This window comes from Rhinolophus hipposideros (genome assembly GCF_964194185.1).
Source record: "Rhinolophus hipposideros genome assembly, chromosome: 18".
NCBI classification, from domain to species: Eukaryota; Metazoa; Chordata; class Mammalia; order Chiroptera; family Rhinolophidae; genus Rhinolophus; species Rhinolophus hipposideros.
In genome coordinates this window covers 10,928,339-10,955,871 of record NC_138064.1, presented here as the reverse complement: position 1 = coordinate 10,955,871, position 27,533 = coordinate 10,928,339, and the positions used below count along the sequence as shown (strand labels likewise).

General features: G+C 37.8%; 1 protein-coding gene across 18 annotated transcripts in view; it reads right to left on the bottom strand.

Annotated features, from left to right (window-relative positions):
* Window positions 1–27,533, bottom strand: part of PDE1C (phosphodiesterase 1C) — a 516,178-nt gene that overhangs the window by 29,474 nt on the left and 459,171 nt on the right. For 4 of the 18 annotated variants that reach the window (XM_081080148.1, XM_081080156.1, XM_081080150.1 and 1 more), the window contains one exon: window positions 9,218–10,544. The exons of 12 other annotated variants lie outside the window; for them this stretch is intronic. In XM_081080148.1, the coding sequence (XP_080936274.1) occupies window positions 10,531–10,544 (14 nt within the window). In that variant the 3' untranslated portion in view covers window positions 9,218–10,530. Of the gene's footprint in view, window positions 1–3,835; window positions 4,554–9,217; window positions 10,545–27,533 lie in introns of those variants that run through there. 2 more of the 18 variants (XM_081080158.1, XM_081080149.1) reach the window with 1 other exon arrangement.

The window sequence follows — 27,533 nt, the reverse complement described above, 5'->3', positions numbered from 1 at the left end:
TTTCCCAGGATACTCTCGTGAAGTTGAGAGAGCAAACGTAATATTGCCTAATGTCAACACTTGAAAACCATCAAAGCACTGAATAACTACAAGCTTTCAATGTTATTACCTAGAAACATTCACTATTGCAAGATTATTTTATAGAAGTGCTTGCAGCATTTCTTTTTTTAATCACCTACTATGATCTTCCAAAACCCAAAAGCAGTTTGGTGGCTTTTACTTAGGACAGCTTTTCATCCCCTTGGTATCTTCTTTGCAGACTCTGAGTGAAACAGGACCTTCTGAGGGCGTCAGGTCAGTGAAAAAGCAGACCTATAAGCCATCTAGAAATGTCATTATTTTCTCTGTATGCTTCATGACATGCCCATATATCAGGAAAGGGGAGAAACCACCCGTACCTCTCCTAATCGTGAGTCATAAACTGGTAGCCAATAGAGACGCATAAAATAAACCTGTTTGTAATTTCTCCAGACCTCCAGACGGCACCATGGACTACTGGGGGTGATTATATTTTGAGTCAGCCTCCCACTGGCTCCCCATTAACTGAGGTTGTGCTCCTGAAAACCATTTTCCACTCCGCAGTCACCAAATTACCTATTACGTTACTCAAAGTCCGTTCGTGGGAATAATGCTCAACTTAGCTCAGTTCCAGTTTCTAAAACCCTTCAGTTCTCCCTTGCTCCACTCCCAGGGAAAACATCAGAAACAGAGCTAGGAGATCCACCTCCAGATCAGATTCCCAACTACTCTCCTGCTCCACGCCGGCAGACGGCCTTGGGACACGGACAACTGACACGGACAACTCGCCGCTCTGGGACTTAGCGTAGAAATGTCGCCCTGTGAGTGACTCAGAATTCACTTCGTCAGTGCTTTTCGATCCTGGCTACACATTAGGAGCATCTGGGGAGTTTTAAAGAAATTATGTCGATACTCAGGCCCTTCCTCCAGAATTGCTGTTTTTAATTGGTCTGGGTAGGGGCCAGGCATGAGCATTTTAAGAGTTCCAGGGTAAGCCTAGTCTGCAGCCATGAGTGAAAAGCATTCAGTAAATATCCATTCTGTCAACCGTCAGGGGAAACACTTTTTCTTCTGAACGAATGGCTTCTTTTCGCTTTTATTTAGGTTTCCAAGAAACTCAGATCCAATTTATGGCTTACTGCTGGGAATGGGGAGGCCTATCAGCCTGCATGCCTGCATACTAACATGTGCCCTGGTTTGCTTTATCCGCACTAGCTCTACTTCCCACCTCTGGTTTTATTCTGCTTTCTTCACTCTTTAAAAAAAACAAAGCAAAAACACATGGATTAAATTCCTCTGACTTTAGAATTCTGAAATGTTTTATAAATGAGGTCAGTAAAAAGAAAACACGAATAAACAACTCTATCATTGCGTCAGCTAACCTTCATCATCCTCATCCATAAAAATTAAAAACATTACTTTCAGGATGGAACTGTGAGGATTGAATAAGAGTGCACGTGTAAAACTGCTCAGTAAACCATGCAGTGCAACGTAGTGCTTGTTATTAGTATATATTCAAAAGAAATGTGTGTGTGTGTGTGTGTGTGTAGATAGGGTGACTAGTATATCATCATTGGGGGAAAAGCATTTTAAGGTCACAAATTACATCGTGCTTGACCCAGAGCATCTGAATGTCCAAAGAGTAAACAACCTAATCAGTCAGCTTGGGGCAGAAATGTCATCACCACAGCTGGCGAGAATGGAAAGTATCTGTTGACAAACGAATAGCTTTCAGATATTTCAAATGAATGTCCTTGGCTGGTTCAGCTAAAGGGCAATAAATCCAGTTCATCGGGAGTCTGGAGAAGGGGACAGTGATGGAAGTGACAACCAAGGCTGACCGCTTTGGGGCACATACACACACACACCCAAGACTCAGGACGTGAGGTTAGTACGAAGCCCCAGTGATTTACAGCTTGACCTCCAACAAATAATTTCCCTTCTGCCAAATGAGGTGAGCGCGGCCAAGCATAAGCCTGCTGGGAAGGGGTGATTTAAGAGCCCCTGAGACCATGTGTCATCATTAGTAATAGTCCAACAACAGCCATGTTGTTATAACATAAGCAGACCCCACAGGCAGAGGTGGATGCTGAAAGACTGAAGTAGGAATAGCGTCCGTCAACCTGTGGGGCCCTTTCGATCCCTCTCTTTTAGCACTCTGCAGTGTCTGCCTGCGTGATGGCTACAACCTCTGATGGCCGTTGCGAAGCGCATCTACTACGTTCCACTTGGGGTGTGGCGGACATCGACAAGCCGTTGCCTGATGCCTCAGAAGAAAGTATCATCATTTTTGCCCCTTTACAGCCTTGACAAAAGAGCACCAAGAGAAGTCACGTACTGCTTAGTGCTGTGGAATCACTGAAAGTGTGGAGGGTTTAGAATGTGTTTCTCCTTCCCTGGGAGCTGCTTTCCCGTAGTATATAAATTAGGGCGGCATATTTGGAGTGCTTAGCAACATTTTTGCTCCACAATACAACCACCTCGGTACTATGCTTGCTTTCGTGTGACTTGACCTCTGTTCGTCACAAAGAACAATGACCAGAAACACAAGAATTATTCAGGCATGCAACCCTACATGCTGCTTAACTATGGCTGTTTCAATATTTGAATATGCTTTGGAATTAGGCATATGAATGAGGAGCCTGAAAAAATGGTCACAACTTCTGACCCAGTAATTGCATACTGGAGAATTTTTCCAATAGAGCTATTCAGAAATTCAACAAAGCCTTACGTACAAAGAGCTCCACTGCTACATTATTTGCAACTGTAAAAAATAAAATAAAAGTGTGTAACTTAACTGTCCAACAGAGAGGTGGTTAAGTAAACTGTGCTAAAGCCACAAAATGAAATATTAGGCTGCTACTAAAATTACATTAATAAAGAGTTTGTTTTGTAAATGGGACAATGCTTACAATCTAATGTTATGTGAAAAAAAACGTAATACAAAATTAAGTATACTATACTGTATGCCCTCGACTGTGTAAAAATGCATAGCAAAAGATCATAAGGGAATACAGTAAAGAATTGCAGTGAATGAATAATCATTAGGTGGGTATTATAAGTGATTTTAATTTTATCATGCGTCTCTGTATTTTTTTAAATAAGTAAGTTCTGCTTTTGCTTTCAGGAAAAAAAAAGAAATAAAAAAAAAAAACAACATATTCCAACGTGTGGCAAACACAGCCCCCTCGACAGAGTAATAATCCAGTGGAGTTACCACACGGGACCATACACAGAGGTGGCCCGTGTAGGAGGGTAATATTTGCATAACATGCATCATCACCACGAGGTGAGTCCCTGTTAGCGGTCGTTCTGAAGGAGGCAGGCTGAGTGTCACCCAGTATGGAAACCACTTTTGTGCCTACAAACAGGGGTAATTACTCTTCCCGTCAGACTCCTTGTGTTCATGGCTAGAGACAAAGAAAATATTGCCAGGTAGCCCTTTCACGAAAAAGAGAAAGAAAAAAATGTTTGGAATTCGAAAACTAGCATCGCAGGACTATAAAACCATAATATCATGGTACCCAGAAGAAAATTGAACATATGGAAGCCAGCCTAATTTCATGAATGCCTACATTTCTTATGCCTCCAAGGAGCTTCTGATAACCCATCCACCTCAAAAAAAAATATATGAGAAGTGATACACTGTGTATGTCTCCCAGTGTGAAGGCAAAAGCATTTGGTATGGGTATTATGTGGTGTTTGGAGGAATACAAAAGAGATACGCGGTTGAGCAAGTTTGGACAGCCTCATATCTGGGACAGAACATAGACAATAATGAAAAACATTACAAGAAATAAACAGCCTGTTCATTTTTCAAATTCCAATCCAGAGGTTAATTCATTGTTTTTATTTGGTAATCAGCAAAACATACAAGTAGTTATTCATTACTGGTTGCTGGGGAAAATTATACATTGAGGAACTGTCAGACTCATCTGTGCAATAACGATTTACAATGAACACATAATTTATTGAGAGCAGTTTAGCATATTCTGTTTTACATGAATCCCTATGATTTATTTTTGCATTTGGAAATGTGATGTTACGGTATTTGAATAGTTTGTTTTAGTACAAACCAGCATCTAGGGAACAAAACATTCTTCTTTAGAATGAATGTCCATTCTCTTGCCCTTTGATATACAAATGCAAATTGAAACCTGCATTTTATCTACTTGAAACATATTTCATATCTTGAAAGTACCTTCTATCACTGTCATAAAATAAAGACAAGTCCATTATACCATCTTCCCTGGCAGAACAGAATTCTCAGAACATAGGCAGAAATCCCTTCCTTACGCCTCCAAAGGACTATTTACTTGGTGTAATTTCGATTGAGGTTTGAGGTTTGGGTTCTGCTTGCCTCCTCCTTTTGAGTCTTGTTAAACATTCTTGATATTAATCCAGACATCTCCCACAAATCCAGCTGAACAGCAGCAAAATCTAAGTCTGAGGAGATGAGCTGAGTTATCCATTCACATATGGTCAGTGCCCTTATTAGGAAAGAATCTGCTCAGCCGTGGTGAGGGCACAGCATCCTAAAGACAAAAACCTTGTAACAGCAAAAAATCTCCTCTACCCAGAGGGAGGACAGATAATGACAGCATTGTATCAGCCTCGAAGGGACTCACCTTGGTTGGGGTTATTGATTTCCCCTGAAGATTTCCCTTTTCCTGCTTTCTTTCCCCAATCTATTCCATCCACCCCAAGGACCCCTACCCCACCCTTGGCACCCAACACTTCCTCATGTGGATTACACTGGAACAAGATGCTTTTGGTTTTTTCCATCATTTTGAGTCTCCACGTGCTAAAATGATACGGCAAGCAGAATGGCTTGCCTGGACAGAGGCAAAAAAAAAGGAATCTGCGAAAGGTACAAAAATGAGAAGAAAACAGGAAAAGGTAACAGAAGGGGTATGAAAAAGAGGATTTTTAAATTAGGTGGGGTGAAGAATCTGGCTGTACAGTGGGCACCAGAGCTGATAAAAACCTAAGCGAGCTCTACAAATGAAAATAGCAAGTATTTTTTAAAAATTTTTTATAGCATATAAAATCGTATAAAAATATCATCAAAGCAAGAAAAAAGGAAAATGTATACTCTACAGTTCTAGCTCAAGAATCAGTTACTGGACAATACCTATGGTTTTTACTATAAATCTACGTGTGATGAAATTTCTGTACCATCACACATGTACCACCCACTCAAACACAAGGACACTAGCACACAAATCCCTACTCTAAGATACATCATGACAAAGAAGCGAAGAATATATACAACAATGTGCCTTCAGGGCGATGTAAAAGCCATTCCAGAACTACTGGGTTTTCACAGGCTTTAGTTTGAATGCGTTATCCTGCACCGTGACACCAATGAGAAATGCTTCTGCAGGTTCAGAAGCCAGTTCCCATCAAGCTCCATGGTGAAGCTCAGGAATCGTGGCTGAAGCTGACCAAAGTTCAGAGCCTCCACGATAGCACTGACTGGCCTACTACAGCTAGAATTTACCCTCTGAGACGGTGAGGTCTCCCCTAGGGAGACTGAGTCTGGGAGCCCGGAGTGGCTGAAAGGGCCCACACACCACCCATCGCTTCTCCTGGTTCAGCGGACAGCAGTCTAGACTGGGTCCAAGTTCACTGAGTGAAGCCAGCCATTGCCAGTGTGAATGCACTTCCACTTGGAAACAGAAGCCAGAATACATGTAAATTCACTTCACATATGTCTGCCAATATTTTAAAGAAAAACAAGCGAGGTAGGGGGCATTAGTTAAAATAATTAGGAATTAATCATCTTTACATTAGCTTTCATGAATCTTTAAGCCCAACTTTCCCACTGCACACCACGGGTGTTTAATGTAAAAACAAAATATTCTTTCGATGAAACAACCTTGCTTACTGCAGACTTTCCTGGAGCGGCATCCAGTCTTTTACAAATGTCCAGTGGAAAGATTCAGAGGCCTACTTCCCATTTTGCTAAGCTCCCTGGACCCAAATTCCCTTAGTGGATGAACTCTGTCTAATGTCCTAGATGGCTCCATCACTACGCGAATTCCAGCGTCACCTCCGTGCCCATCAGGGTCTGTGATGAGGGGAAACCTTAACTGAAAGCTGATCTTCGCAGGTCATGTGTCTCTTGATTCTCACAAGGATACTTCCTCGAAATAGTGTGCTGTTCATAACAATTTTTTCATTAAGTTCATTTTTCTAAGTGATCATGAGACCTTGAATCATGGAATTACAAGGATGACTTTCCATTTATTCACACACAAGGTCCAATAAAACATCACGATGGCAACATTAGGTTCTTTAACATCCAGTTTACTGTGGTTCAGCGGAACACCGGCCATCGTATTGGAAGAGCAAACCTGGGCAATAATTCCCCACGCTGCATGCTGCACGGACAGAATCACCTATTTGCTCCAAGAGAGTCCATTTTGGATTTCAAATGTTTCAACTCGGGTTATAAATAAATCCACTGGTTTTCATATAGATTGGTGTCATCATCCCTTCTGGAAGAGCATTTTCAGATAAATCCAGTTTGGTGTTTTTGGGGTTTGTTTTTGTTTTGCTTAAATCCAAAAGCCATAGAGAAGTTTTTAATTTGTCATAAACTGAGCTCTGACAATTTTTCCCCAACTAGCTGCAATTTCTCATCCCTCATGGAAAGCTACTTGTGGCCCTAGGGTGTATCTGCGTGTACTTGGAATATAAGCCTTTTGTGATATGCTTGGCATATAAAAGATGTGGAGTAACTCTTCAGGTAAATTTGAACTTAGTTGGCACTCACAGGTGGATAGTGAAATTCAGCTGGACAGTTCTGCACATTTTCTGAATGTTGACTGGGTGCCAGGCACCGGGATGGGCCACTGCAATTCCTGCTGGAATGTGTGGGGATCTTAGAATTAGAACAAAGTTTCCAACTGGAAAAATAGTGTTGCCTATATTCCCTAAATCCCCTTTATTTGGGACATAATACTACATATATAGGCTTTTATCTCAGAATTTTCTCTCATTATGAGAAAAAGATTTTGTGCTTTTTTTTCTTTTGTTTCCCCCCATACTCCATGGAGAGTGTTACGAGGTAATTTCTATCATGTAAATCTCTGTTCAAAGGCTAAGTATGGAAGAAAATATATATTCTTTCTCTATCTATCTATCTATCTATCTATCTATCTGTCTATCTATCTATCATCTATCAATCATCTATCTATCTATCTACTAGCTATCTAAAGAAAAGTGATCCATGACAGAAGCAATAGTAAAAGATTAGTATCCTTACTCCCAAAATATGTATTACAAAATTAGTCGCCATCCTTTTGTCTGCTCTCTGTCTCACATCCTGTGATAATGTTGCTCTTTACTTTTTACTTTTCACATTTACTAAAGGCATGGTTCCAGGCGGAAAATATAATGGCTTTAATTCTGCAAATGAAATGAACAGGTGCACTAGATTGTTCTTTGGCTCTTAGATGTTTAGATATCATCTTATTGTTTAAGATGATAGGTCCTTAATGGGATCCTGTCAGACGTTTTTAATAGTTTTTAAAAGCTCCAAGAATGAAATGGACAGTGGAAGAAAATCCATTTGAATTTAATGGGCTAGACATGAGTCTCTTGTGTGTTGCCATAATTGACTCATAACCTAAGAAAGGTTGGTGTGAATAAAAGATGGAGCTTAGACCTCACTAAGGATGGGTGATTATACCACCGAAACATACCACCTCAACAAACTTGAATGCTGAGCTGTTTGGTGAAATGGGGACCCAAATTCAAGGCCCAATTCCATTTGTCACTTTCCACCCATGGACATGTAGAATTTGTGCTTTGTCAGCAGTGGGGATGTCCCTCCTGCTTTGTCCACATGCCAGTCAATTCTTAATTCAGGTGTGTAAGCCCTTGCTTTCTATGTGACAATGTATCACGGAGTAAGAGGCCAGAATCCATGCAATGGAAGAATGTGTGTCCCATATTGCTGCTCAACTTGGAAGAAGCAGTTTCCAAGGAACAAAACCCCCACAGAAAATGAGCTAGACTTTTGGAAGCATTCTTCTTCCCGTCAATACTGACTTGGAATCATTATTTTAATGTCTTTATCAGCTCCAGTATCCATTCATAGCACAATCACACATTGTTTTGTATATTTTTTAAATAGATCATTGTGTATTTTTACTCAATGTGCCTTCAAAACGTGTTTTTAAGAATTTAAAAAACAGAAGTTACATGGAGCTTTTATTTTTCCACACTGAGAGTTCCAAGTAGAGTTCTTTCTATACTGAGTGAAATTCTTTTCCCATTCTTTTTCAGCTAATTAATGACTTAAAGCAAATGAAAAACATTTTCATCTTTATTGGTACTAGACAAAATGGCTATATTCCTATTCATTTTGGTGTTTGTTTTTTCCCCAAATAATGTTTAGTATTGATTGTTAGAGTATAAAAGAAAAGCTGTAGCAGTCTTTCTCTTTTGACTGGCCGCAAAGCTCTACATACAAAAATACAGAAGAGAAAGGAGGTAAAAGGTTCAGGTTCCAAGGTCAAGAACTGTCATGCATTGGATGTATTTCATTCCTACACAAAACCATGCCCCCTCAAAGAGCACAGTTTGAAAACTGATGTCCCATGCATTGAATGTTGGTCAGAGGCAAGTTTTCTTTGACCAACATAGTGTTTGTAAGTTTCTGAATTAGTTGCCAATATTTAAAAATTGGAGGAGAGTTTCTATACAATTTTAGTTATCTGGGACCCCCAGTCCTCCACAGCACCAGCAGCTGTCCCCTTTAGATGGCACACGCCCATTCCTCACCATCCCTACTGCTTCGCTGATACCAAGGGCCACTACAAATGGCCATTTATCACAACAATTCTGATATTGCACTGCTTGCTTTACTCATGTATTTGACCTGCTATGCCCCTGATTTGAATCTGTGACCATGTTATTTACTGTAGTCAATGTTAGGAAAGGAGGGGGAGCCACAGAAAAATGTGTGTTAATACCAGGCAACATGGAAAGCTGACCACAGAACCCTGTCCACAGATCCACATGTGACTGTGAGTTCGAAATGACAGAGTTCTCCAGATCTTTCTGTTGGGGAATATTTCAACGAGGCAAAAGCGTTGTAGACGACGTACATCGTCTCCTTTCCGTCTGAAGAAAGACCAATGTTTTGCTTTAGTAATGAGAGGATTTTTTTTTAATGTTTGCTTTTGCACTTCTTTAATGTAGAAATTAAATCTACAACGGGGAATACACTTAAGCTTACCATCGGGCTCTCTCTTCCTGTTACTAATCCCACTCCATCCCACATCCTTGTGACTTTCCCTTGCACAAATATTCCTTTATAAACCACAACCGCATTTTAAGAATCCATTTCACCCAAATCACATAGTTTAGACTCATAAAATTACTTTACTAGCACTCCATTGGATCTCATTTTTGACTTCGTTTCCGGGGCTGTATCCTTATTCTCTTTCCATGCTACATCTACTATTCTTATTTTTGACTTGTACTATTAATCATCTCCTATCTGGTATTTCTAATGGCTCGCTAAAATGAAAAGAATTTTCTGACACATCTCCTGAAACAAATCCCCCTTAGCACTTCCCTGAATAGAAAGAAGAGTGATTAAGTCAAACCACAGATATCTAAAAGAAGAGGACCGACTCGTGGTAAAAATGTCAATAACCACTTAATTATGGATGCTACCCAATGGCGTCACTGAATTTCCCACCTGAACAGTGTGGTCATCAGCAGAAACATTCAGGGCCATATTCATGAATGCACAGATAAATTAAGCATCAAATGAAGATCGCTACAGGACAATCTCATTTTTTAATGAAACAAAAAAAATTTCACATCATATAAATGGAAAGAAAAGCAGGAGAATAATGTTGAATAATAAGTCTGAAAGGAAACTGGAGGAAAAGAATGTTCCTGACTCAGGAAAGGAACAACCAGAGACTGGAATTATTATCTGAGTTGTGATGAAAGCCACCAGGGCTGTATCCGCCAATCAGCAGCCAGTGCAAAAATAACAACACTTAAAGTGACAACATTGACAATAATAAAATGGTAATTACTGTGTGTGTGTATGTGTGTGCGTGTGTGTGTGTGTGTGTGTGTGTGTGTGTGTGTGTGTGTGTGGCATTTTCAGGCCTCTCTCAGCACTTCCGGAATGTCCATTCTCACCAGGCCAGACAGGTGCCTTGAAAGCCAAGGCATCAGCAAAGGATTTTGAGGATGTCCCTTCATGTTTTGTTTCTGTTTGTGTAAAAATCTGAAGCTGTTTTGTTTCCTCGGGGGATTCCCCCAGTTTTAAGACCTCACACCATCTCCCTGAGAGTCATCTCCTTAGAGGAGATGGCATGGGAGAAGGCCAAGTGAGGGGGGCTCGACTTTGAAAGTTGTACACCTTCCCCAGACATGGGTCTTTGTGGAAGAAGGAGAAGTAGGAGAATGAAGCAGCTCAGCTAAAATGATGCAAGACACTGGCAGCCTCTTTTATTGTATATGAGGTGTTTTTTACTCTTCTGAATCTGAAAAAAAGAAAAAGAAAAAGAAAAGTGTCAATGCTGCCTTCCCCCCCCTCCCCTTCTCCACCCTCCAGGTCTGAGGAGAAGAAAATCTACGGACCGAAAAAAAAAAAAAAAAAAAAGAGGGAATCAAGTCAGCATTTCAACGCTAGTCATAGCTGTCTCCTTTGTAATACAATCATTCTATTCATAAAAGGAAAATCTCAGTGAAGAATTTTAAACACTGGTTACGTTTGAAACCTTAAACTTTAATAGTTACTATTATCTAGTAAACTAGATAATCAAACATTCAGTCCATGCAATATAGATATTAAGATGTTATTTTGCAATCAAGATGACATTGACTGCCAGATCTAGTCAATTTGCCTCAGTGGTCAGCAATCAGATTCATCTAATCCCAACAATTTTCATACCAAAAGCAGTGTTCCTCTATCGAAATTCTTGCCTCATCCTTACAAGCTTCCCCAACATACTGAAAGCAAAATGTGCCCAACCGAGTTCATCGTGCAGATGGGCAGATGGTTTGAATTCTCTACTGGACACAGAGTGAGGTGATGGAGTAAGAAGACGCAGATGAAATAAAACTAAGTGAACGAAAATAGACAATGTTGGATTGTTTTCACTGGCCTACTCTACAACATGCAACCTCAGTGGACTTGGACAGAGTTTTTTAAAAGCAAACAAACAAACAAACAAAGAAAAACCACTATCTTACTGCTTCCCGTAAGTGTTTCATGCTCTGCAAATCACCATGCCTTATAGTTAGAGAGGGTTCCATCCTGTTTCATCCAAAGGGATAGGGAACTTTAAGAAGGACAACACCATCATCTACAGAGATATTAGGAGTCCTTAGAGCACGAGGAAGTTTGCCATTTCCCAACCTTAAAAACTAAAATACTCTCTTAATTCCGACTTAATCGAAATTAGGCAGCAAACGAATTGAGAGATAGGAGAGCCGTTTCTAATCTATTGTAACTATTGTCGATTCTCAGTTTCCAGGGGCCATGGATCCAGGTCGCTTTCTTCATTCCAGTTTTGTGTAGGTTTACCCTTCATTAGCACCTTCACCCATTTGAAAGGAGTAAGATACAAAAGAAAAAATTCCAACCAATCACTTTCTCTGAGGGTCGCATTATCAGTGAGGGAAATTGCCAGTTGCCTCACTGGAACTTGCCAGTAAGGGAAAGGTGACTACCAGCTGAAATCAAGGACTGGAAATTTCCCATTGTTTCTGATGGTCCATGCATAGTTTGGTCCACACAGGAGTCACAAGACAGGCCTCCTCAGAGCCTTGGGCCTGTCATTAGCAGTTCAAGGTCCTATGTAGTAAGGCTCCTTTCAGATGGTCCTCAGAGTAACAACCCCCTAAGACACGTCCCCAGGCCCTCGAATGTAAAATTCCCTTTTGTTATGATGATATAAGGCTGGTTTATTTTTTTAAAAAATGACCAACTGGTTGGAGAAAGCTAGAGGCAGATACCTGGAGATGTCTGACAAGGACCACTGTTATACCCAACTGGTATACCCACTGTTATACTCAACTGGCCAACAGGGAAAGTGATGCACCCCCTTTTTCATGCAGCCTTGATTAGCAGAGGCCCGCTGTCCAGACTGCTGAGTCCCAGAGATGGAAAGAGGGCCATCCAGGGTATGAATGGAACCCAAAGGCTCCTGAGAGATCTTCCTCCCTTCCTAGTCATTGCTTATGAGAGAGATGGTGGAGTGGCTGGCAATGGGGCTCCACCCTCCCCTCCTCGGCCTCTGTTCAAGGGATGGAGGGAGGGAATTGATCAAGAAGTAGAATGAAGGGGTCTATAAAGGAAGCCTGTATATTGAAGCTGCGCCTGTGTCCACTGTCATTAAACATGACCAAAGGAAAAGAACAAGAGGCATATATTTTGTAGCTAGGTCTGTGACCTGAGTGACTGTCCTTGCTTTTCCAAACACGTGTACTTTCCAAAGTAACATGTTTATGAATCTCTCAGGGCATTTACATGCTCTAAGGGGATTAGCATAAGAACCGTCTGCAGGAAGATGTCAACCCAGACTCCTGGACTTGGAGGGATGGGAGGGTATCTTATTTATCTTTATAACTCTCCTTGCATGTAGTGCAAAGCCCGACACATAGCATATGCTCAACGAGTCATTATTTTTTAATTGAAAGGAAGTGAATTGAATAAGCATGAGGTAAATGGGACAGATAAAGGCCTAATGATGTGTAGGAAGTGGCTCTCCACCCTTTTTCTAAACTTGACTTTCAGTATATTAAAAAGAAAATCATAAGTACGTTGACTTTATATTTTATTCAATAGCAAGGTTTGATGTCAAAAATGTATATTTCCTAGGAAGAAAGAGCCCCACTATGTGGCTTTTTGTGGGGCTAATTTCCCAGAGGAAGAGTCCCTGCTACACAGGCAGCTTTGACATGGTTTCTGAGTCAGGCTTGCTCCTCTCCGCACTGCAAACTTCCTCCCCTGAACTTCAAATGTCCTGTAGTTGCTGTCTTGAGTTTTGGGGTTATATACTTGTTTTCAACTTAAACTAAAATTACAGAAACATTTTAAACTAAAATTGGGTAAGACTACAAAGTGTATGAAAATGAGGACCAAAGTGTATGCAAATCAAGACAAAGTATAAGAAGCCTCCTGTATTTAACTGAGATACATGACTATTCTTGTTACACCTGATTATTGTATTCCCTGAATGGTACACTTATGTGGGCTTTTTGGAAACCACAAAAAGTACTTAAGCTTACGCACCTTTTTAAGGGTGATTGAAGGGCTGAAATGGAAAGTATCTTCACTCAACTCGGAATAATTCAGGAAATTATCTAAACAAGTGCCATCCCCCTCGCCCTCCTCCTGACCTAAGACTCCTTCCATCTCCCAAAGGGGCAGCCATGGAGGCTCTGAAGCCTGAAGTATAGAGCTGTATGTATTCACAGAAACGTATTTACTCTAAGGGAATGAAGAATGTTTCAGCAACTTCATTTAAAGACAGTTGATGGAGGGTTACAACAATGTGGGTTTCTTTACTCCACTCTTTCTGTGCTACTACTGCAGGTTAGTGCAGATACTGCATAAAACCATTTAGTTTTGAGATAATTGTTTTAAGAAGAGGTTCAAAGTTTGAGTTACCATAATTTGACTCTAAAAATATGTTTATAGGTCTTAATGTTTATTCCTAGATCACAAGTTAAGCATCTATGAGGCAGGCCTCATACGAATCTGGCACTGGGCTTAAAAAAAAAAATCTGTAAATACTTTTTTATTTTTCTTGGGTTTAATTTTTTTACAGCCCGACTAAACTATCACCCAAACTCAAAGGAGTAAGCTGACTTGTCTGAGTTCCAGAAACTCTTCCACAGCTGCTTCCTCACGAAGTCGACTTTCTACAGAAACAGCCAACTGATGATATAAACAACAGAAAGAGTTGCAAATGGCTAAATAGAAAAAATAAGAAAAGAAAGAAAAACAAAGCTAGGGAAGAATAAAGTGGTCAAACCAAACCCAATTTTAAATGTCTAGTAGAATTTCTGGTAGGGCTTACAGGTGGATCCTGGTTTTGTTTTGTTGTTATAATAATGAGGAAATACTAAACACAAACAAACATTATTTTAGAGATAGTTTTTAGGATTTATCCAGGCATAGATTTCACTGTTCTTGGTGATACGTGCAAGACGGCCATTTTAAATGGTTATCACCAAATACCCAAAAGTATGAATGCATGTTTTCTCCTTGACCCAAATCATAGAAGATATGATTATAGTAGGATTATTTTAAATTAATTTTGTTCTATATAATACCAATGCTACAGCCCTGCTAATGGATGGATGGACGGATGGATGGATGGATGGATGGATGGATGGATGGATGGGTGGACGGACGGACGGACGGATGGATGAAATAGATAGGTGATAGATAGATGATAGAGTAAATTTGTGGGAATATAACTTTCTGAAACCTTGTCTATATCATCATCTCCTAAAATTTACCCATTTGATTCAAATATACAGAATAAGAACAGTACAAAGTGTGGTTCTTAGTTCCTCAGATCTAACCCTTGGGCTCTTTCTTTGTCTTTCCTTTTGATCCATGGCATTTCTGCTATCCCTGAGAATAATGATGGTATCAAACTTTTATTCTCTAGTTTCACTGCCTTCTCTCTTCTTTAATATAGCATGGTCTTTCTTTCTAAACTTAAAATATGTGAACAACTGTCTCTGTTCTTCTGTCCCACACTATTCGTGGCATTTTACTGCTACTAATCTCTGTATTACGAACTAGAACTTGACTACCTAAGGCAACAATTAAATCAGTCAACTTTCAATTGCCCAGGGCCTGACCCCACTCTTAGCAGGTATGTACAAACAGATATCAACAGCTCTTCCCTCTCCTCTGGTTCAGGTGTGGGTAGAGGTGTCTGCACACCAGAGTTTTGTTTCTCAAAAGTCATTGAACCTGCTATTTTGGAAGCCAACAAGAAGCCAGAGACCATGGAGACTAAGAAAGTCCTTCAGAGAAAGTTAAGTGAGGCTGGGGTTTTAGACCCGACCCATTCTGACTGCTATTCATGTTTCAACTCATTTCTATTAGTTAAGAAAAAGCAATAAAAGATTCTAAATGAATGAAAGGAAAAAAACAAAACAAACATTTTTTCTTATGTTTTCACTGTGGCTCCAGGGTGTAGAATAAAAATAGCACATATTGTAGAGAGCTAATACTTATAAAATACAGATGTTGTCCCTTGGAAATCAGGCTGCCCTTTCGTGGAGAATGCTAAGAATAAATACAAAGGGGAAGCTCTGATACTTGCTTGATATTGCATTTTTAACAGCTCTACCAGCATGTGGGTGTCTAGAAGAAAAATGGCATTAACAATGAAGACATGACTAGCTCCTGGCTTTGGCACATATTTATGTCAAAGGCAGCTGTTATTTTGAAGAACTTTTTATAATGTTAATAGAGTTTCTTTTGACAAATGTATTGTTACTTGTGTTTCTCCAATCCCTTGCATAGAATCTGACAAAATATATATTTTTCTAGGGGGAAAACAGATAAATATTTATTTCACGAATACTAAAAAGCTATTTTTTAATCCTGAACATCAGTATTAAGAAAAAAAGAAAAAAATCACATTTCCCCCAGTAGTTCCAAAATTGTAACCCTCTCTGTCAAACCAGTTCCTTTAAAAATACAATGGTACATTAAGAGTGTAACGAAATGTCTAGAAGATAGAGTGAAACAATGAAAGCTTATATACTAGTAATTGCACAGGAAAAGTTGTTTAAAAAGATTAATTCTGTCATTAAGAAAGAGTACGTGGTATACTTTTATTTGACATTTCTACTATGCAGTTATTTTGTAAGAGACTGGAATCTAAACAGCTTTATAAAAAGTACAGATTGACTTTGGAAGTTTTCTTTAGCATAACACAATTTAATTTTTTAAAACTCACCAATCTTACATCATATATATATGTACATATACATATATATATACACATATGTATCTCACACAACTTCAGGTGCTGTTTTGATATTATGAATATGAATTTCAATAACACAAAAATCTACAGGAGGATAATAGTAGTTGCATGTGACCTTGTTCCTTTATAATCCACCATGAGGATATATATTATATGCCTCCCTTAAAAAGCACTGAACCTAAAACTATATAAAAGATGTATTGGTTTGATACAGATGTTTATAACCAAAAGAGCTAACTATTCTGATTCACTATGACTCATCAGTGCTAGAACCATGTGTAACAGGATTTGTACTTCCATTCTCTCAAGAGTGTAAGTCCGTAGCATAAAGGAACAAGGTGATTTTTTGAGTTCACCCCATTTGACCACTTCCCACCCACATATCGTGGATTGGTTAATAGTTTCCCCCAAATCCATCCACAAAACAATTATGTTGGATTTCAGCTTCTAAAGTTAGCTAGAAAATGACACTGAAGTATGTCAATCAAACTTTTTAAGCAACAAAACATTTTGGAATCCAATTAGTGAGGTCTTGTCCAAATGCATGAGAATAACAGCCATCTAAAAATAATATCGCGAGTGGTTAGATGGGTGTGTGGGAGGGGGTTGGGGATAAGGGGAAAGGTGAAGGGATTTGGAAGCAGCTGGTAACCACAAGATGGCCTCAGGGTTTTTCTTTTGAAAATTAATTTGGGGAAGGTATTCTATAATGTTGTAAAGATTTTGTTGGGTATCCGATGGACATGCGTCCTATTTGGGAGACCACCTCAGGGATACTGTGGATACCTGATCATGGCATTGTACATCAGAAGCTAAACATTAATGAATGCCAACTATAATTTTATATATATAATGTGATGGTTCAGTGTGAGGTCGGAGGGATAGTGGATGGGGGGAGGGGGGTTCACAGTATGAGGGATATAAATGATGAACGTCTAAGTATTACCTTGTTTTGTACACCTGAAACTAATAAATAAATTAATTAATAAAAAAAAAATGAGGAATAAAACACAGAAAATATCCTAAAAAAAAAAAATAAAAATAAAAATAAAAAATAAAAATAATATCGCAATTCTCACATCCATTTATTAACTTTTCATTGTTTTCTTTTGACTGGGACATTGGAGTGGAGGCTTTAGATACTTGAGAAAATAAGGATGTACAATGTTTGGAAAACCAATATTTTATGACTCTTCTTGCTAAATCACAGTGTCTGCTTATTGTTGCTGCTCCATGTGTTAATCCATATAAATTTGTTAATTAAATGGGTCACAGGAGCTTTCGCTGACAAATGGCTAAGGGAAGTGGGATATCAATCAGAATATGCATGGTTATGATGACTTATCTTAATTGGGACTCAGGGCACTCCAGATGTTGGGTCCCTGTGTGCTCATGGAAAATATCCCATAAGGATGCTGGATTCTCACGTTGAGGGCAATCTCTTCATTAAAGAAATAGACCTACATTTTGTCAATACATAGAAGGCTATAGTGAGATATCGTTCCAGAACTGAGAAATAATGTCAACCTCTGAGAGGGAAACAAGTAAAAAAAACCCAAAGGATGGGATTGACTATTTGTAGAAACTACTTCAAGGCAGCAGATGTTGACTTCAGTGGCGTGATCAAGGGTGAGGTGTACTGCAAATCAATCGTTGCTAAAAACAGTTAAGCATGAAAGTTACACAGGTTTAATTTTTAAAGTAAATTAGAAAGGATTCAAGGTTATTGTTATAGCAGCTCTGTCTTGGGTGTGACTGAAAATAACAACGTAACATCCCCATGTCTGGGTGTTCCGAGAACTATTCACCATCCTTGGCCTATTTTACCCACCATAGTTCATGATCTGGGTGTACCTTCGGAGATGTGAAAAGCTTATGAAAATCAGATAAGCTACAGTGGGGGGGAAATGAGAAAGAAAAAGTTTGAGAACACCTGCCTTAAAAACACAGACATTTCCTTAAGATTAAAGTCCAGAAATGCAATCATGGATGACTTAAAAAAATGAACAAGAATGATAATCTGCTCCAAGATAACAACGTATCTGATAGCTGAATATGTAGTCAAAAAGGAGCCTAGAAAAAGAGGTGCCATGGAGGAGTGCCTCCTGCACTGTCAGAATATAAGGCACGCAAGATGGCCCCTATTCATCCTTCTTGACAAGTCTATCTATCCCAGTGATGGAAGCAGACGTTATCAGGATACCCTACCTTGAAGAAACAATTCTCCAACTAACTCCCCTTACATTCTCAGCTTGCCAAGCAACGTTCTGATATGATTTGACTTCCCAGGTAGGTTTTCCTTCAGGAGAAAGAAACTACTGACTGGCCAGTTGATGTGAGCATTCCAATGTGCACAGAGGATATATTTCAGGTTATACATCAGTGAATGGGCGGTCACACTCATGCATTGGTCATGAGTATTCATTTTCGTGTCAACAAGTCTGCAAAGCAATCAACTCTTCATTTCAGTATGGAATTCCTTTGCCTGCCTATGTGTACAGCCCTTCTTGCAGGGCTCTTTAATTACCATCTGCTCCCACATGGAAGAATGGTGTGTTTCCTAGACAAGACAGTTCTTACACAGAACAAAATGAAGAACCACAAAGTGGATTTCACTTCACAATTCCTGTGTCAAGAATTCTCAAGATTTCACAACCTCTTCTATTACTAAACTGTCTTACGTGTAGCTTATGCAACATAAATTGGGGTACAAGTTCGAACTGAGATGGTCATTAAGACTACTACCCTCTAAGAGTTGTGAACCCATTAGATTCTGACTAAAATCATGTTGACAGTTACTTAGCAACAAATCAATCTTTCAAAAATTGGGGAAAATATTAAATAAATAAATAAATAAATAAATAAATAAATAAATAAATAAATAAAGCCCTGTACTATTCCCATGTCTAGGTTCTATGGGATTGATTCAAATATAAGTGAGCTGAAGATGAATCAATGTGTTCAAGTATGTCTATAGTTCTGTGTGGACCAATACACAGCCAGTATCAACTACAAGTGATAACAAAAAGCCTTATGGGAAGAAATAGCATAGATTGGAACACTGAGGTGATAAAAGTAAGCATCAAGTATAAGGCCAGGTTTTGATGGGTCTGAAATAGGGCAGGTGTTTATTCTGGGGTATAAAGACAGCCTAACACCCTTGTCCTAAGTAGCAAGTGTGGAAGTGTTTGGAAGAAATAGTAAGGTCAATGTGATTCCCTGAGGTGAGGATACTGGGATATGGGTGTCTACGCAGATATGAAAACTGATGACGGCTTCCACGAATGCATGCCTCCCGAATAATGGGAAATGTATGTTGCTTCTCAAATCTCTAGACATGAACCTAAGTCAGAAACAATCTCTGTTGTAAAGACAGACATGTGTCTCTCCCTGCACCCTGCTGTTTGACTGTTTCCTCCCCGGATTTGCAGAGCAGGCCATACCTCCAGGCCAGTATTGGTCCCATCTCTCTCTCTCCACCAACTCCACTGCAGAGCAAGCCAGGGTGCCAGCCCTTTTGACAACTAACAAAAAATTTTCAACTTTAAGAAGAATGTTAAGTACAACTCAAGTGGAAAGGTTGAGACTATATCCTTTGACTATGTTTATTTAGTAAGTTGTCACATCTATTATAATAGAATGCCAGACATCTAAAAAGCTCCAAGTCATCAATTCCATTTATTTACTACATTCCAAATTAACTTGGTAGGGATCAGCTAGAAAGAAAATGGGAACAACACAGTCATTGCTTTAGGTGATTCTTGTGAGCCACGTAGCAAGTCAAGGTCACGAAGAATCAAATCACAGACAAATTGCTCTAATGTACACAACAAACTTTTAAATCACAATTAGCTATTCTATGCAAACTAGTAAGAATATTGGTTCTACTGCCTCTTGTATTTTTCCTGTGCTGAGATCTTAAAGAGGAGAATGGAAGTAACTTGAGAACTATACAGAAAGAGTAGCTGTAAGGAATACCATTACCCCATTGAGGAAATGAGCTGACAAAATTGTGTCCTGACAGGCAAAGTGAAGTACAGAGCTCAGAAATTATCAGGTGAATATAATATTATAATACACAAGTGTAAAACCGTCTCCCCACATACAAGCTTTGTTTTGTTTTGTTTTCTCTCAGTATGGTTTTTAATTTGGCTTTTAATTTGCATTTCCCTAATGATGTCGATGAACATCATTTTAATGTGCCTATTTGCTAGCTGTACATCTTCTTTGATGAAATGTTTGTTTAAATCTTCTGCATATTTTTCCTTGAGTTGTTTGTTTTCTTATTATTGGATACTGAGATTGTATCCTGAATATACAAAGAAATCAAATACTCTCTGAAATTATTCTCCCTCAGCCTGCAGATTATCCTTTCGTTCTTCTAAAGATGATTTTGAAGTTTTTTATTTTGATAAAGTGTAATTTACCAATGTGTTTCATGGTTGTACCTTTGACATCACATCTAGGAAATCTTTGCCCAACCCAAGACCACAAAGGGTTTCTCATAGGTTCTTAACTAGAAGTTTTATAGTTTTACATTTTAAATTTAGGTCTATGGTCCATTTTATGATCATTTTAAGTTAATAATATATTTCATGATTTATTTTAAGTTAATGTTTATATCTGATGTGAAATATAGCTAAAAGTTCATCATTTTGTGTATGGATGTCCAGTTGTTCCATCACCATTTGTCTATGTGTGAATCTACTCTGGACATTCTATTCTATTCCATTGATCCATTTGTCTGTCTCAATGCTAACACCACACTGCCTTGATTACTATAGCTTTAGAAATCATGAAATCAGGCCAACTTTTCCCTTCTTTTTCCAAGTTGTTTTGTCTATTGTGGGTGCTTTGCATTTCCATGTAAATTTTAGTATTAGCTTTTCAATTTCTACCCAAAAAGCTCATGCTGGAGTTTTAATTGGGATTGCATAGAATCTATAGATCAATTTGGAAAGAACTTACATTTCTGCTGTCTCTGGAAAAATCTCTGGAAAAATATTTGGAAACTAAACTATACATTTCTAAATGACCCTTAGGTCAATGTAGAAGTAAAAATGGAAATTAGAAAGTATTTTAAACTGAATGTGAATAAAAACACAACGTATCAAAATTGGTGACATGCCGTTAAAGCAGTACTTAGAGGAAATTTTACAATACTAAATACCTATATTTTAAAAAGGAAAAAACCTGAAACTAATATAAAATAATACTAAATGTCAACTGTAATTAAAAAATAATAATAAAATAAAAAGAAAAAAAGTCTCTAATTAATGTTGTTAACTTCCATCTTAAGAAACTAGAAAAACAAGGCAAATCAAACCCAAAAGCAAGCAGAAGAAATGAAATCATAAAGATCAGACAAGAAATCAGTGAAATAGAAAGAGAAAAATAATGATAAACATTAATTACAATGACTGATGAAATTTATTAACCTCTTGCCAGACTGGTCAGGAAAAAAAAGAGAGAAAACACAAATTACCAATATAAACAAATGATAATGTCACAATAGCTATAGCTATTATACTATTATAGCTATTATAGCTATAGCTATTAAAAGGATAATAAAATAATATAAATATCCTTATGCCAATTTAATTCCATTGTGACCTGTGCACATACTTTGTATGACTTGAATCCTTTTAAATGTATTGGGATTTGTTTTATGTCCCAGAATCTGATCTATATTAATAAATGTTCTGTGTGTACTTGAAAAGAATATGTATTCTCCTTTTGTTGGGTGTTCTAGGGATGCCAGTTAGGTCATGTTGGTTGGATAGTGTTGTTTTAAATCTTTTCCTTGCTGATTTTACATCTATGTATTCTATCTATGATTGAGAGAGGGATATTAATGTTTCCAAATAAAATTGTGATTAAAATTTTTTACTCTTCACTTCATGTATTTTGCTGCCTAAATATAAGGATTATTATATCCTCTTGATAAATGGACAAGTTTATCATGAAATGAACTTCTTTATCCCTGGTGATAGTGTTTGCTATGAAATTTACATTGTCAGATATTAATATAGCTAATCAAGATTTCTTTTCTTGATTACTGTTACCTTGGTATACCAATTTCCATTCTTTTACTTTTGGACTATTTGTGCCTTTTTATATAAAAGCGGAATATATTTGGGTCTTACAATCTAAAATTTTCTGCCTTTTAATTGGGGTGCTGAGGCCATTTACATTTAATGTGGTAACTGATATGCTTAGTTTAAAATCTATAATCTTGCCAGTTGTTTTCTATTTGCTAGTTGTTTTCTGTTTGCTTCATCTGTTCTTAGTTCCCTTTGTATTTTTTTCTCACTTCATTTAGATTATTTTTATGATTCCATTTTATCTCCTTTCTTGGCTTATCAGCTATATGTCTTTGTTTTGTTATTTCAGTGACTGCTTTAATGTTTATAGTATATGCTCTTAATTTACCTTAATCTACTTCCAATTGATTTTATACCACTTCATGTATAATATTATAAATTTACAATAATATATTTCTATTTCTGCCCTCCCAGCTTTTATGCTATTGTTGTCATATATTTTAGCTTAGTTTTATATATGTTATAAACCCAACAATATATTATTTTGATCAAATAGTCAATTATCTTCAAGATAATAACAAAAACCTAGCATATTTATCTTCTAGTTTCCATTTATAGTGCTTCTCATTCGTTTGTGCAGATCTATCTTTCCATTTGGCATCGTTATACTTCTGTCTTCTTTCAACATTTCTTGTAGTACGCACCTATCGATGATGAGTTCTTTCAGCTTGTATATGTGAAAGATATTTTTGCTGAGTATAGAATTCTTTGTTGTTGTTTTTTTTCTTTTAGCACCTTAAAAATGTTGTTCCCTCCTCTGTCTTCTCACTTGCATTGTTTCTGAAGAGAAATCTACAGCTATCTTTGTTCTCTGTTTTAAATTTTTCTCTTCGTCACTGAAGAGAGATTGAATGATGTCATTATGATATGCTCTTGTGTAATTTTCTTCATATTTCTTGGGCTTGGACTTTATTGAGCCTCTTGAGTCTGTGAATTTACAGTTTTCATAATTTGGCAAAATTTCAGCCATTACTTCATCAAATAATTTTCTTTGCTCCTCTCTCTCTTCTTTATTTTACAGACTCCAGTTTTACATACATTAGGCTGCTTGAAGGCGTCCTACAACTCACTGATGCTCATTACAATAATTGCTATTCTTATTCCAGTATTTAATTTTGGACAGTTTGTGTAGCTAATTTTTCACTACTCTTTTCTTGTACAATGTCTAATCTCATCCAGTGTATTTATGATACTCACAGCCAATATTATTTGGTTAATATCATCCAGTGTATTTTTTCTATCAGACATCACAGTTTTCATCTCTAGAAGTTTGATTTTGTTTTTTATATCTTTCATGTCTCTACTCAACTTCTGAATATATAGGCAATAGTTATAAAAACTGTTTTAACGTTCTTGTCTGCTAATTGTAATATCTGTTTCAGTTATGGGTTGGTTTCAATTGGTTGGTATTTCCCCCTTTTTATGGGTAGTATTTTTTTTTCCTTCTTTACATGTTCAGTAATTTTTGGAATATTAGACATTTTGAATTCTACTTGTTGAGTACTGGATATTTTTGTGTATATATATATATATATATATAAATATATATATTATATATATACAATATATATACACACACACACATATATATATTCAGTTATTTGGCATCACTTTGATCCTTTTATGTCTTGCTTTTAAGATTTGTTAGGTGAGATCAAAGCATCATTTAGACTAAGCTGGTTAGTCCCCACTACTAAGTGAAGACAATCATGAGTATTCTACCCAATTCCCTTTAAATTATGAGGTATTCACCTCTGGCTAGTGGAAATAGACACTTTTCCCGCCCTGTGTGAAATGTGAGCATCAGGACTATTCCCTCTAATCCTCTCGAATGATTCTATCATGGTTTCAAGTACTTTCCTCATTGTATGGGTCAATCAGTACTCTGATGACTACTTTCCAGATCTCTGGAGTTCTATCTTTCTGTAGCTGTCTACTCTCTTGTACTTCATCCTGTTAACTCTAGCCACCTTGGTCTCCCTGGATCCTTATTCAACTCCTCAACTCAAAGAGTCCATCAGGTCAGCCTGGGTCCCTCCTCTCTATGCTACCTGGGAACCTTCTCAAGTCAGTAAGCTAGGGAAATTGTCAGGCTCACTTCGTTTGTTTCCTGAATCTTGGAGATTGCTGTCCTTCATTTCTTAATGTCCACTATCTTGAAAACCATTCGTTTACATATGTTGTCTCTTTTTCTTGATTGTTTCATTTGGAAGGGTAAATTTAACTTTTGTTATTCCTCTTTGGCAGAAGCAGATGTTCCATAGATTGTTTTTGGTCCACTCTTCATAACTGACTTTTAAATTTCATGAACCAACATCTTTAAACATTCCAATTCCCTGTGCTTGCTTCAGCAGCACATATACTAAATATTCCAATTCCCAAACATTCAATGAAGGAGAAATTCCTGCTGAACTCCCTCCTTGGGACTTGGCAAGTAACCTTGCAGGCCTAAGTATAATCAATCTTTGAGAAACACAAACACTGAAAATCTCTTATCTCTGTTAATGCAGTCAAATAAAGTTAAGGACAAGTTTATATTTCAGGGAACTATAAAAATTAAGGCAAGTCTAAAAGACTAAGTTGTTTCAAATATGACTAAAAACACACTAAAAATGATCTATTCATGTGATAACCCACAAGTTTCTCAATGACACTGTAAAAGTTTACACCCCAAGAGAATCTTAGTTCGGAAGCCCATATCTTTTTGTGTTAGTACATTTCTTCCTAAGAATAAGCAAGGCGTTTTCGAAGGACATTCAATCTTTGAAGTCAGTTAGAAAATTAGTGCTGCAGGGTACTACATAGTACCTCGGTAGCCTGACAGAGATAATGTACACCTGCAATGTGTTCATTATGCTGGGATGTAATTTACTCTTTCAGCACATATTCCTTCCCTCTCTGCATGCCTCAGTTCACTGGAGTTGGGGGATAACCAACCCTGGTCCAGTTTCCATTGAATTTCTTTGTGAATACATACACTGTTGAAACTTCAAACCACAGTGGGTTTGATCACACTGGGCACTGAATTGTGCTTGGATATGCCCTCTCAAAAATTAGACAGAACTGGTCACCATTGGTTCCTGAAGACTGGATTAGGGGTATGGGCATTCAAAATAGTTAAATTGACCTCCCCACTCTGGTCATCAGATGTAATAGGATCCATTAAAAAGAAATGTTCAAAAATGTATCTAGTTGTTGCATGAAAAAATGCTAGGCTGCTCCCATTTGAGTGTCTTTCCTATAGTTTACTGTATTTTCCAGAAAATGTTAATATTGCATTGTTATAAATAAACCCATCTCTACAAAAGAATGTATCCAGTTGTTACTAGATAGTTTTTTTAAAAAATAATAACGTAGTAATCTACACATCATTTAAAGTTTTTTCTAAAGTAGAGAGCATTGATGACTGAAGAAGAAAGGGTAGGTGAGACTGATCAAATTCTTTTCCACTTTGTGCCTCCAAGAATTAGCTTAAGTTCTGGTAAACATTTTGGGCTAAGATGGTACAAGAAACTGAAGGCCAGTGATCTAAGTCCTGACAATACTAAGGCAGTGATAATGACTGATGTCATGCTAGTTCATCAATGAAATTAAAATACAAAGTTGTTCATGCTAAAGTTTGTGTACAAACTTGCAAGTATACGGTCACACCAGACCCTATTTGAAGCAGTGGAAGATTACAGTTATGAAGTGGAAAATGTATAGACATTAGAAAATGTCTCTTCTTTATTTATTTATTGCATCATATTTACTGCCCCATGGGATTCAAGCAGCCAGTTCATTAAACAATCAACCCTCCACTTGCTAGGTTTCCCCAAAAATAAGACTGCATTTTATATTAATTTTTGCTCCAAAAGATGCATTAGGGTGTATTTTCAGGGGATGTCTTATTTTTTCATGTACAACAATCTACATAGATTCAAATACATTCATGTCATCTTCTTCTGGAACATCGTCATAACGTACTAAATGTGTCTGTCTGGCTGACGATCTTAACCAGAGCTTATTTTCGGGGTAGGTCTTACTTTCGCAGAAACACGATAGTTGTATAATGGAACATAGTATTTATTTCATCACTCTTCCCCACAAAGAAAAAAAAACTGTGTAAATTACTTTAAATACTTGGGGGCAATACAGTTAAAAGGGGCACATGTAAAATAAAAGTGCTTAATGAAGATAATAAAATTCAGTCCCAGTGCCCACATGACAACATTATAACAGATACTTGTAGCACAATACAAACATGCAACAAGATTCAAGACCCCATGTTAAAGATTTGGGACTTGGCTTACTCTGGGCTTTTATGCTGTAGGAATTCACATGAGCCAAGTCACTGGATACAGGATGGGCCTGGTGTCCAGACAATGGGTTTATAGCTAACACTATTCTCCTCTACTGTACATTTTCTAGCTTGTTATCTTGATCTGGATCTAACGATGTCTGGCAAAAGGTTATCTGAATAAACCCTGCCCCTAACAGAGTCTGGGTAAGAGACTGTCATTGGAATTCTACATTATCTCCACCGTGTTTCCCTAAAAATAAGACCTGGCCGGACCATCAGCTCTAATATGTCTTTTAGAGCAAAAAGTAATAAAAGACCTGGTTTTATTTTATCATAATATAAGACCCGGTCTTATATTGTATTATTGTATCATATTGTATTATATAAGACCAGGTCTTACATTACTTTTCGCTCCAAGAGACACATTAGAGATGCTGGTCCAGCTAGGTCTTATTTTCGGGGAAACGTGGTATGTAATTCATATCTTAGTCACAATCATTCAAGGAGGGTATATTCACAAGGTAAGTGGTTTCCGTTTGCACAAAAAAGTTTGGTGAAAAATTGCACATGTGTTCTCCAGATAGGACATGCTAAGACACCCGAAGTGAATGATTTGAATGATCTTAAAGGAAAGTTTGAGAATTGGTTTCATGCATATGAGTGTGTGTGAGGAGTTATGTTCAAATATCTTCTTACCCCTCAAATTCACTACCCAGCACTTGTTCTTCAACGGCTTTATCACTACACTAAGCTTAGCATCCAACTCAATGTCTCCAAGGAAGTGTGATTCAAAGATACTGGAACTCTTAACAAAAACCACTCCATGGAAACTCATTTTTTAGATTAACATCATATACATGTATGAGGGAATAACTAGAAATGAGCCCAGGTTACAACCGAAAAAGGAGATTTATATGAAAGCAAGAATGGTTTTCTCAATACGATAGTCCAACGTTCGGAGGATACTATAATTTGAACTTTCAGGGTTTAGGAAGAGTGCGATGTTGTTGATGGAAAGTAAAAGGAGTGTTCATGAAACCCATTACAAGGTAGATTCAGTCTTACTGGTTTGAGGTTGTCATCCTGTATTCTACAGCTACGTATGTTCTCCAGTATGTG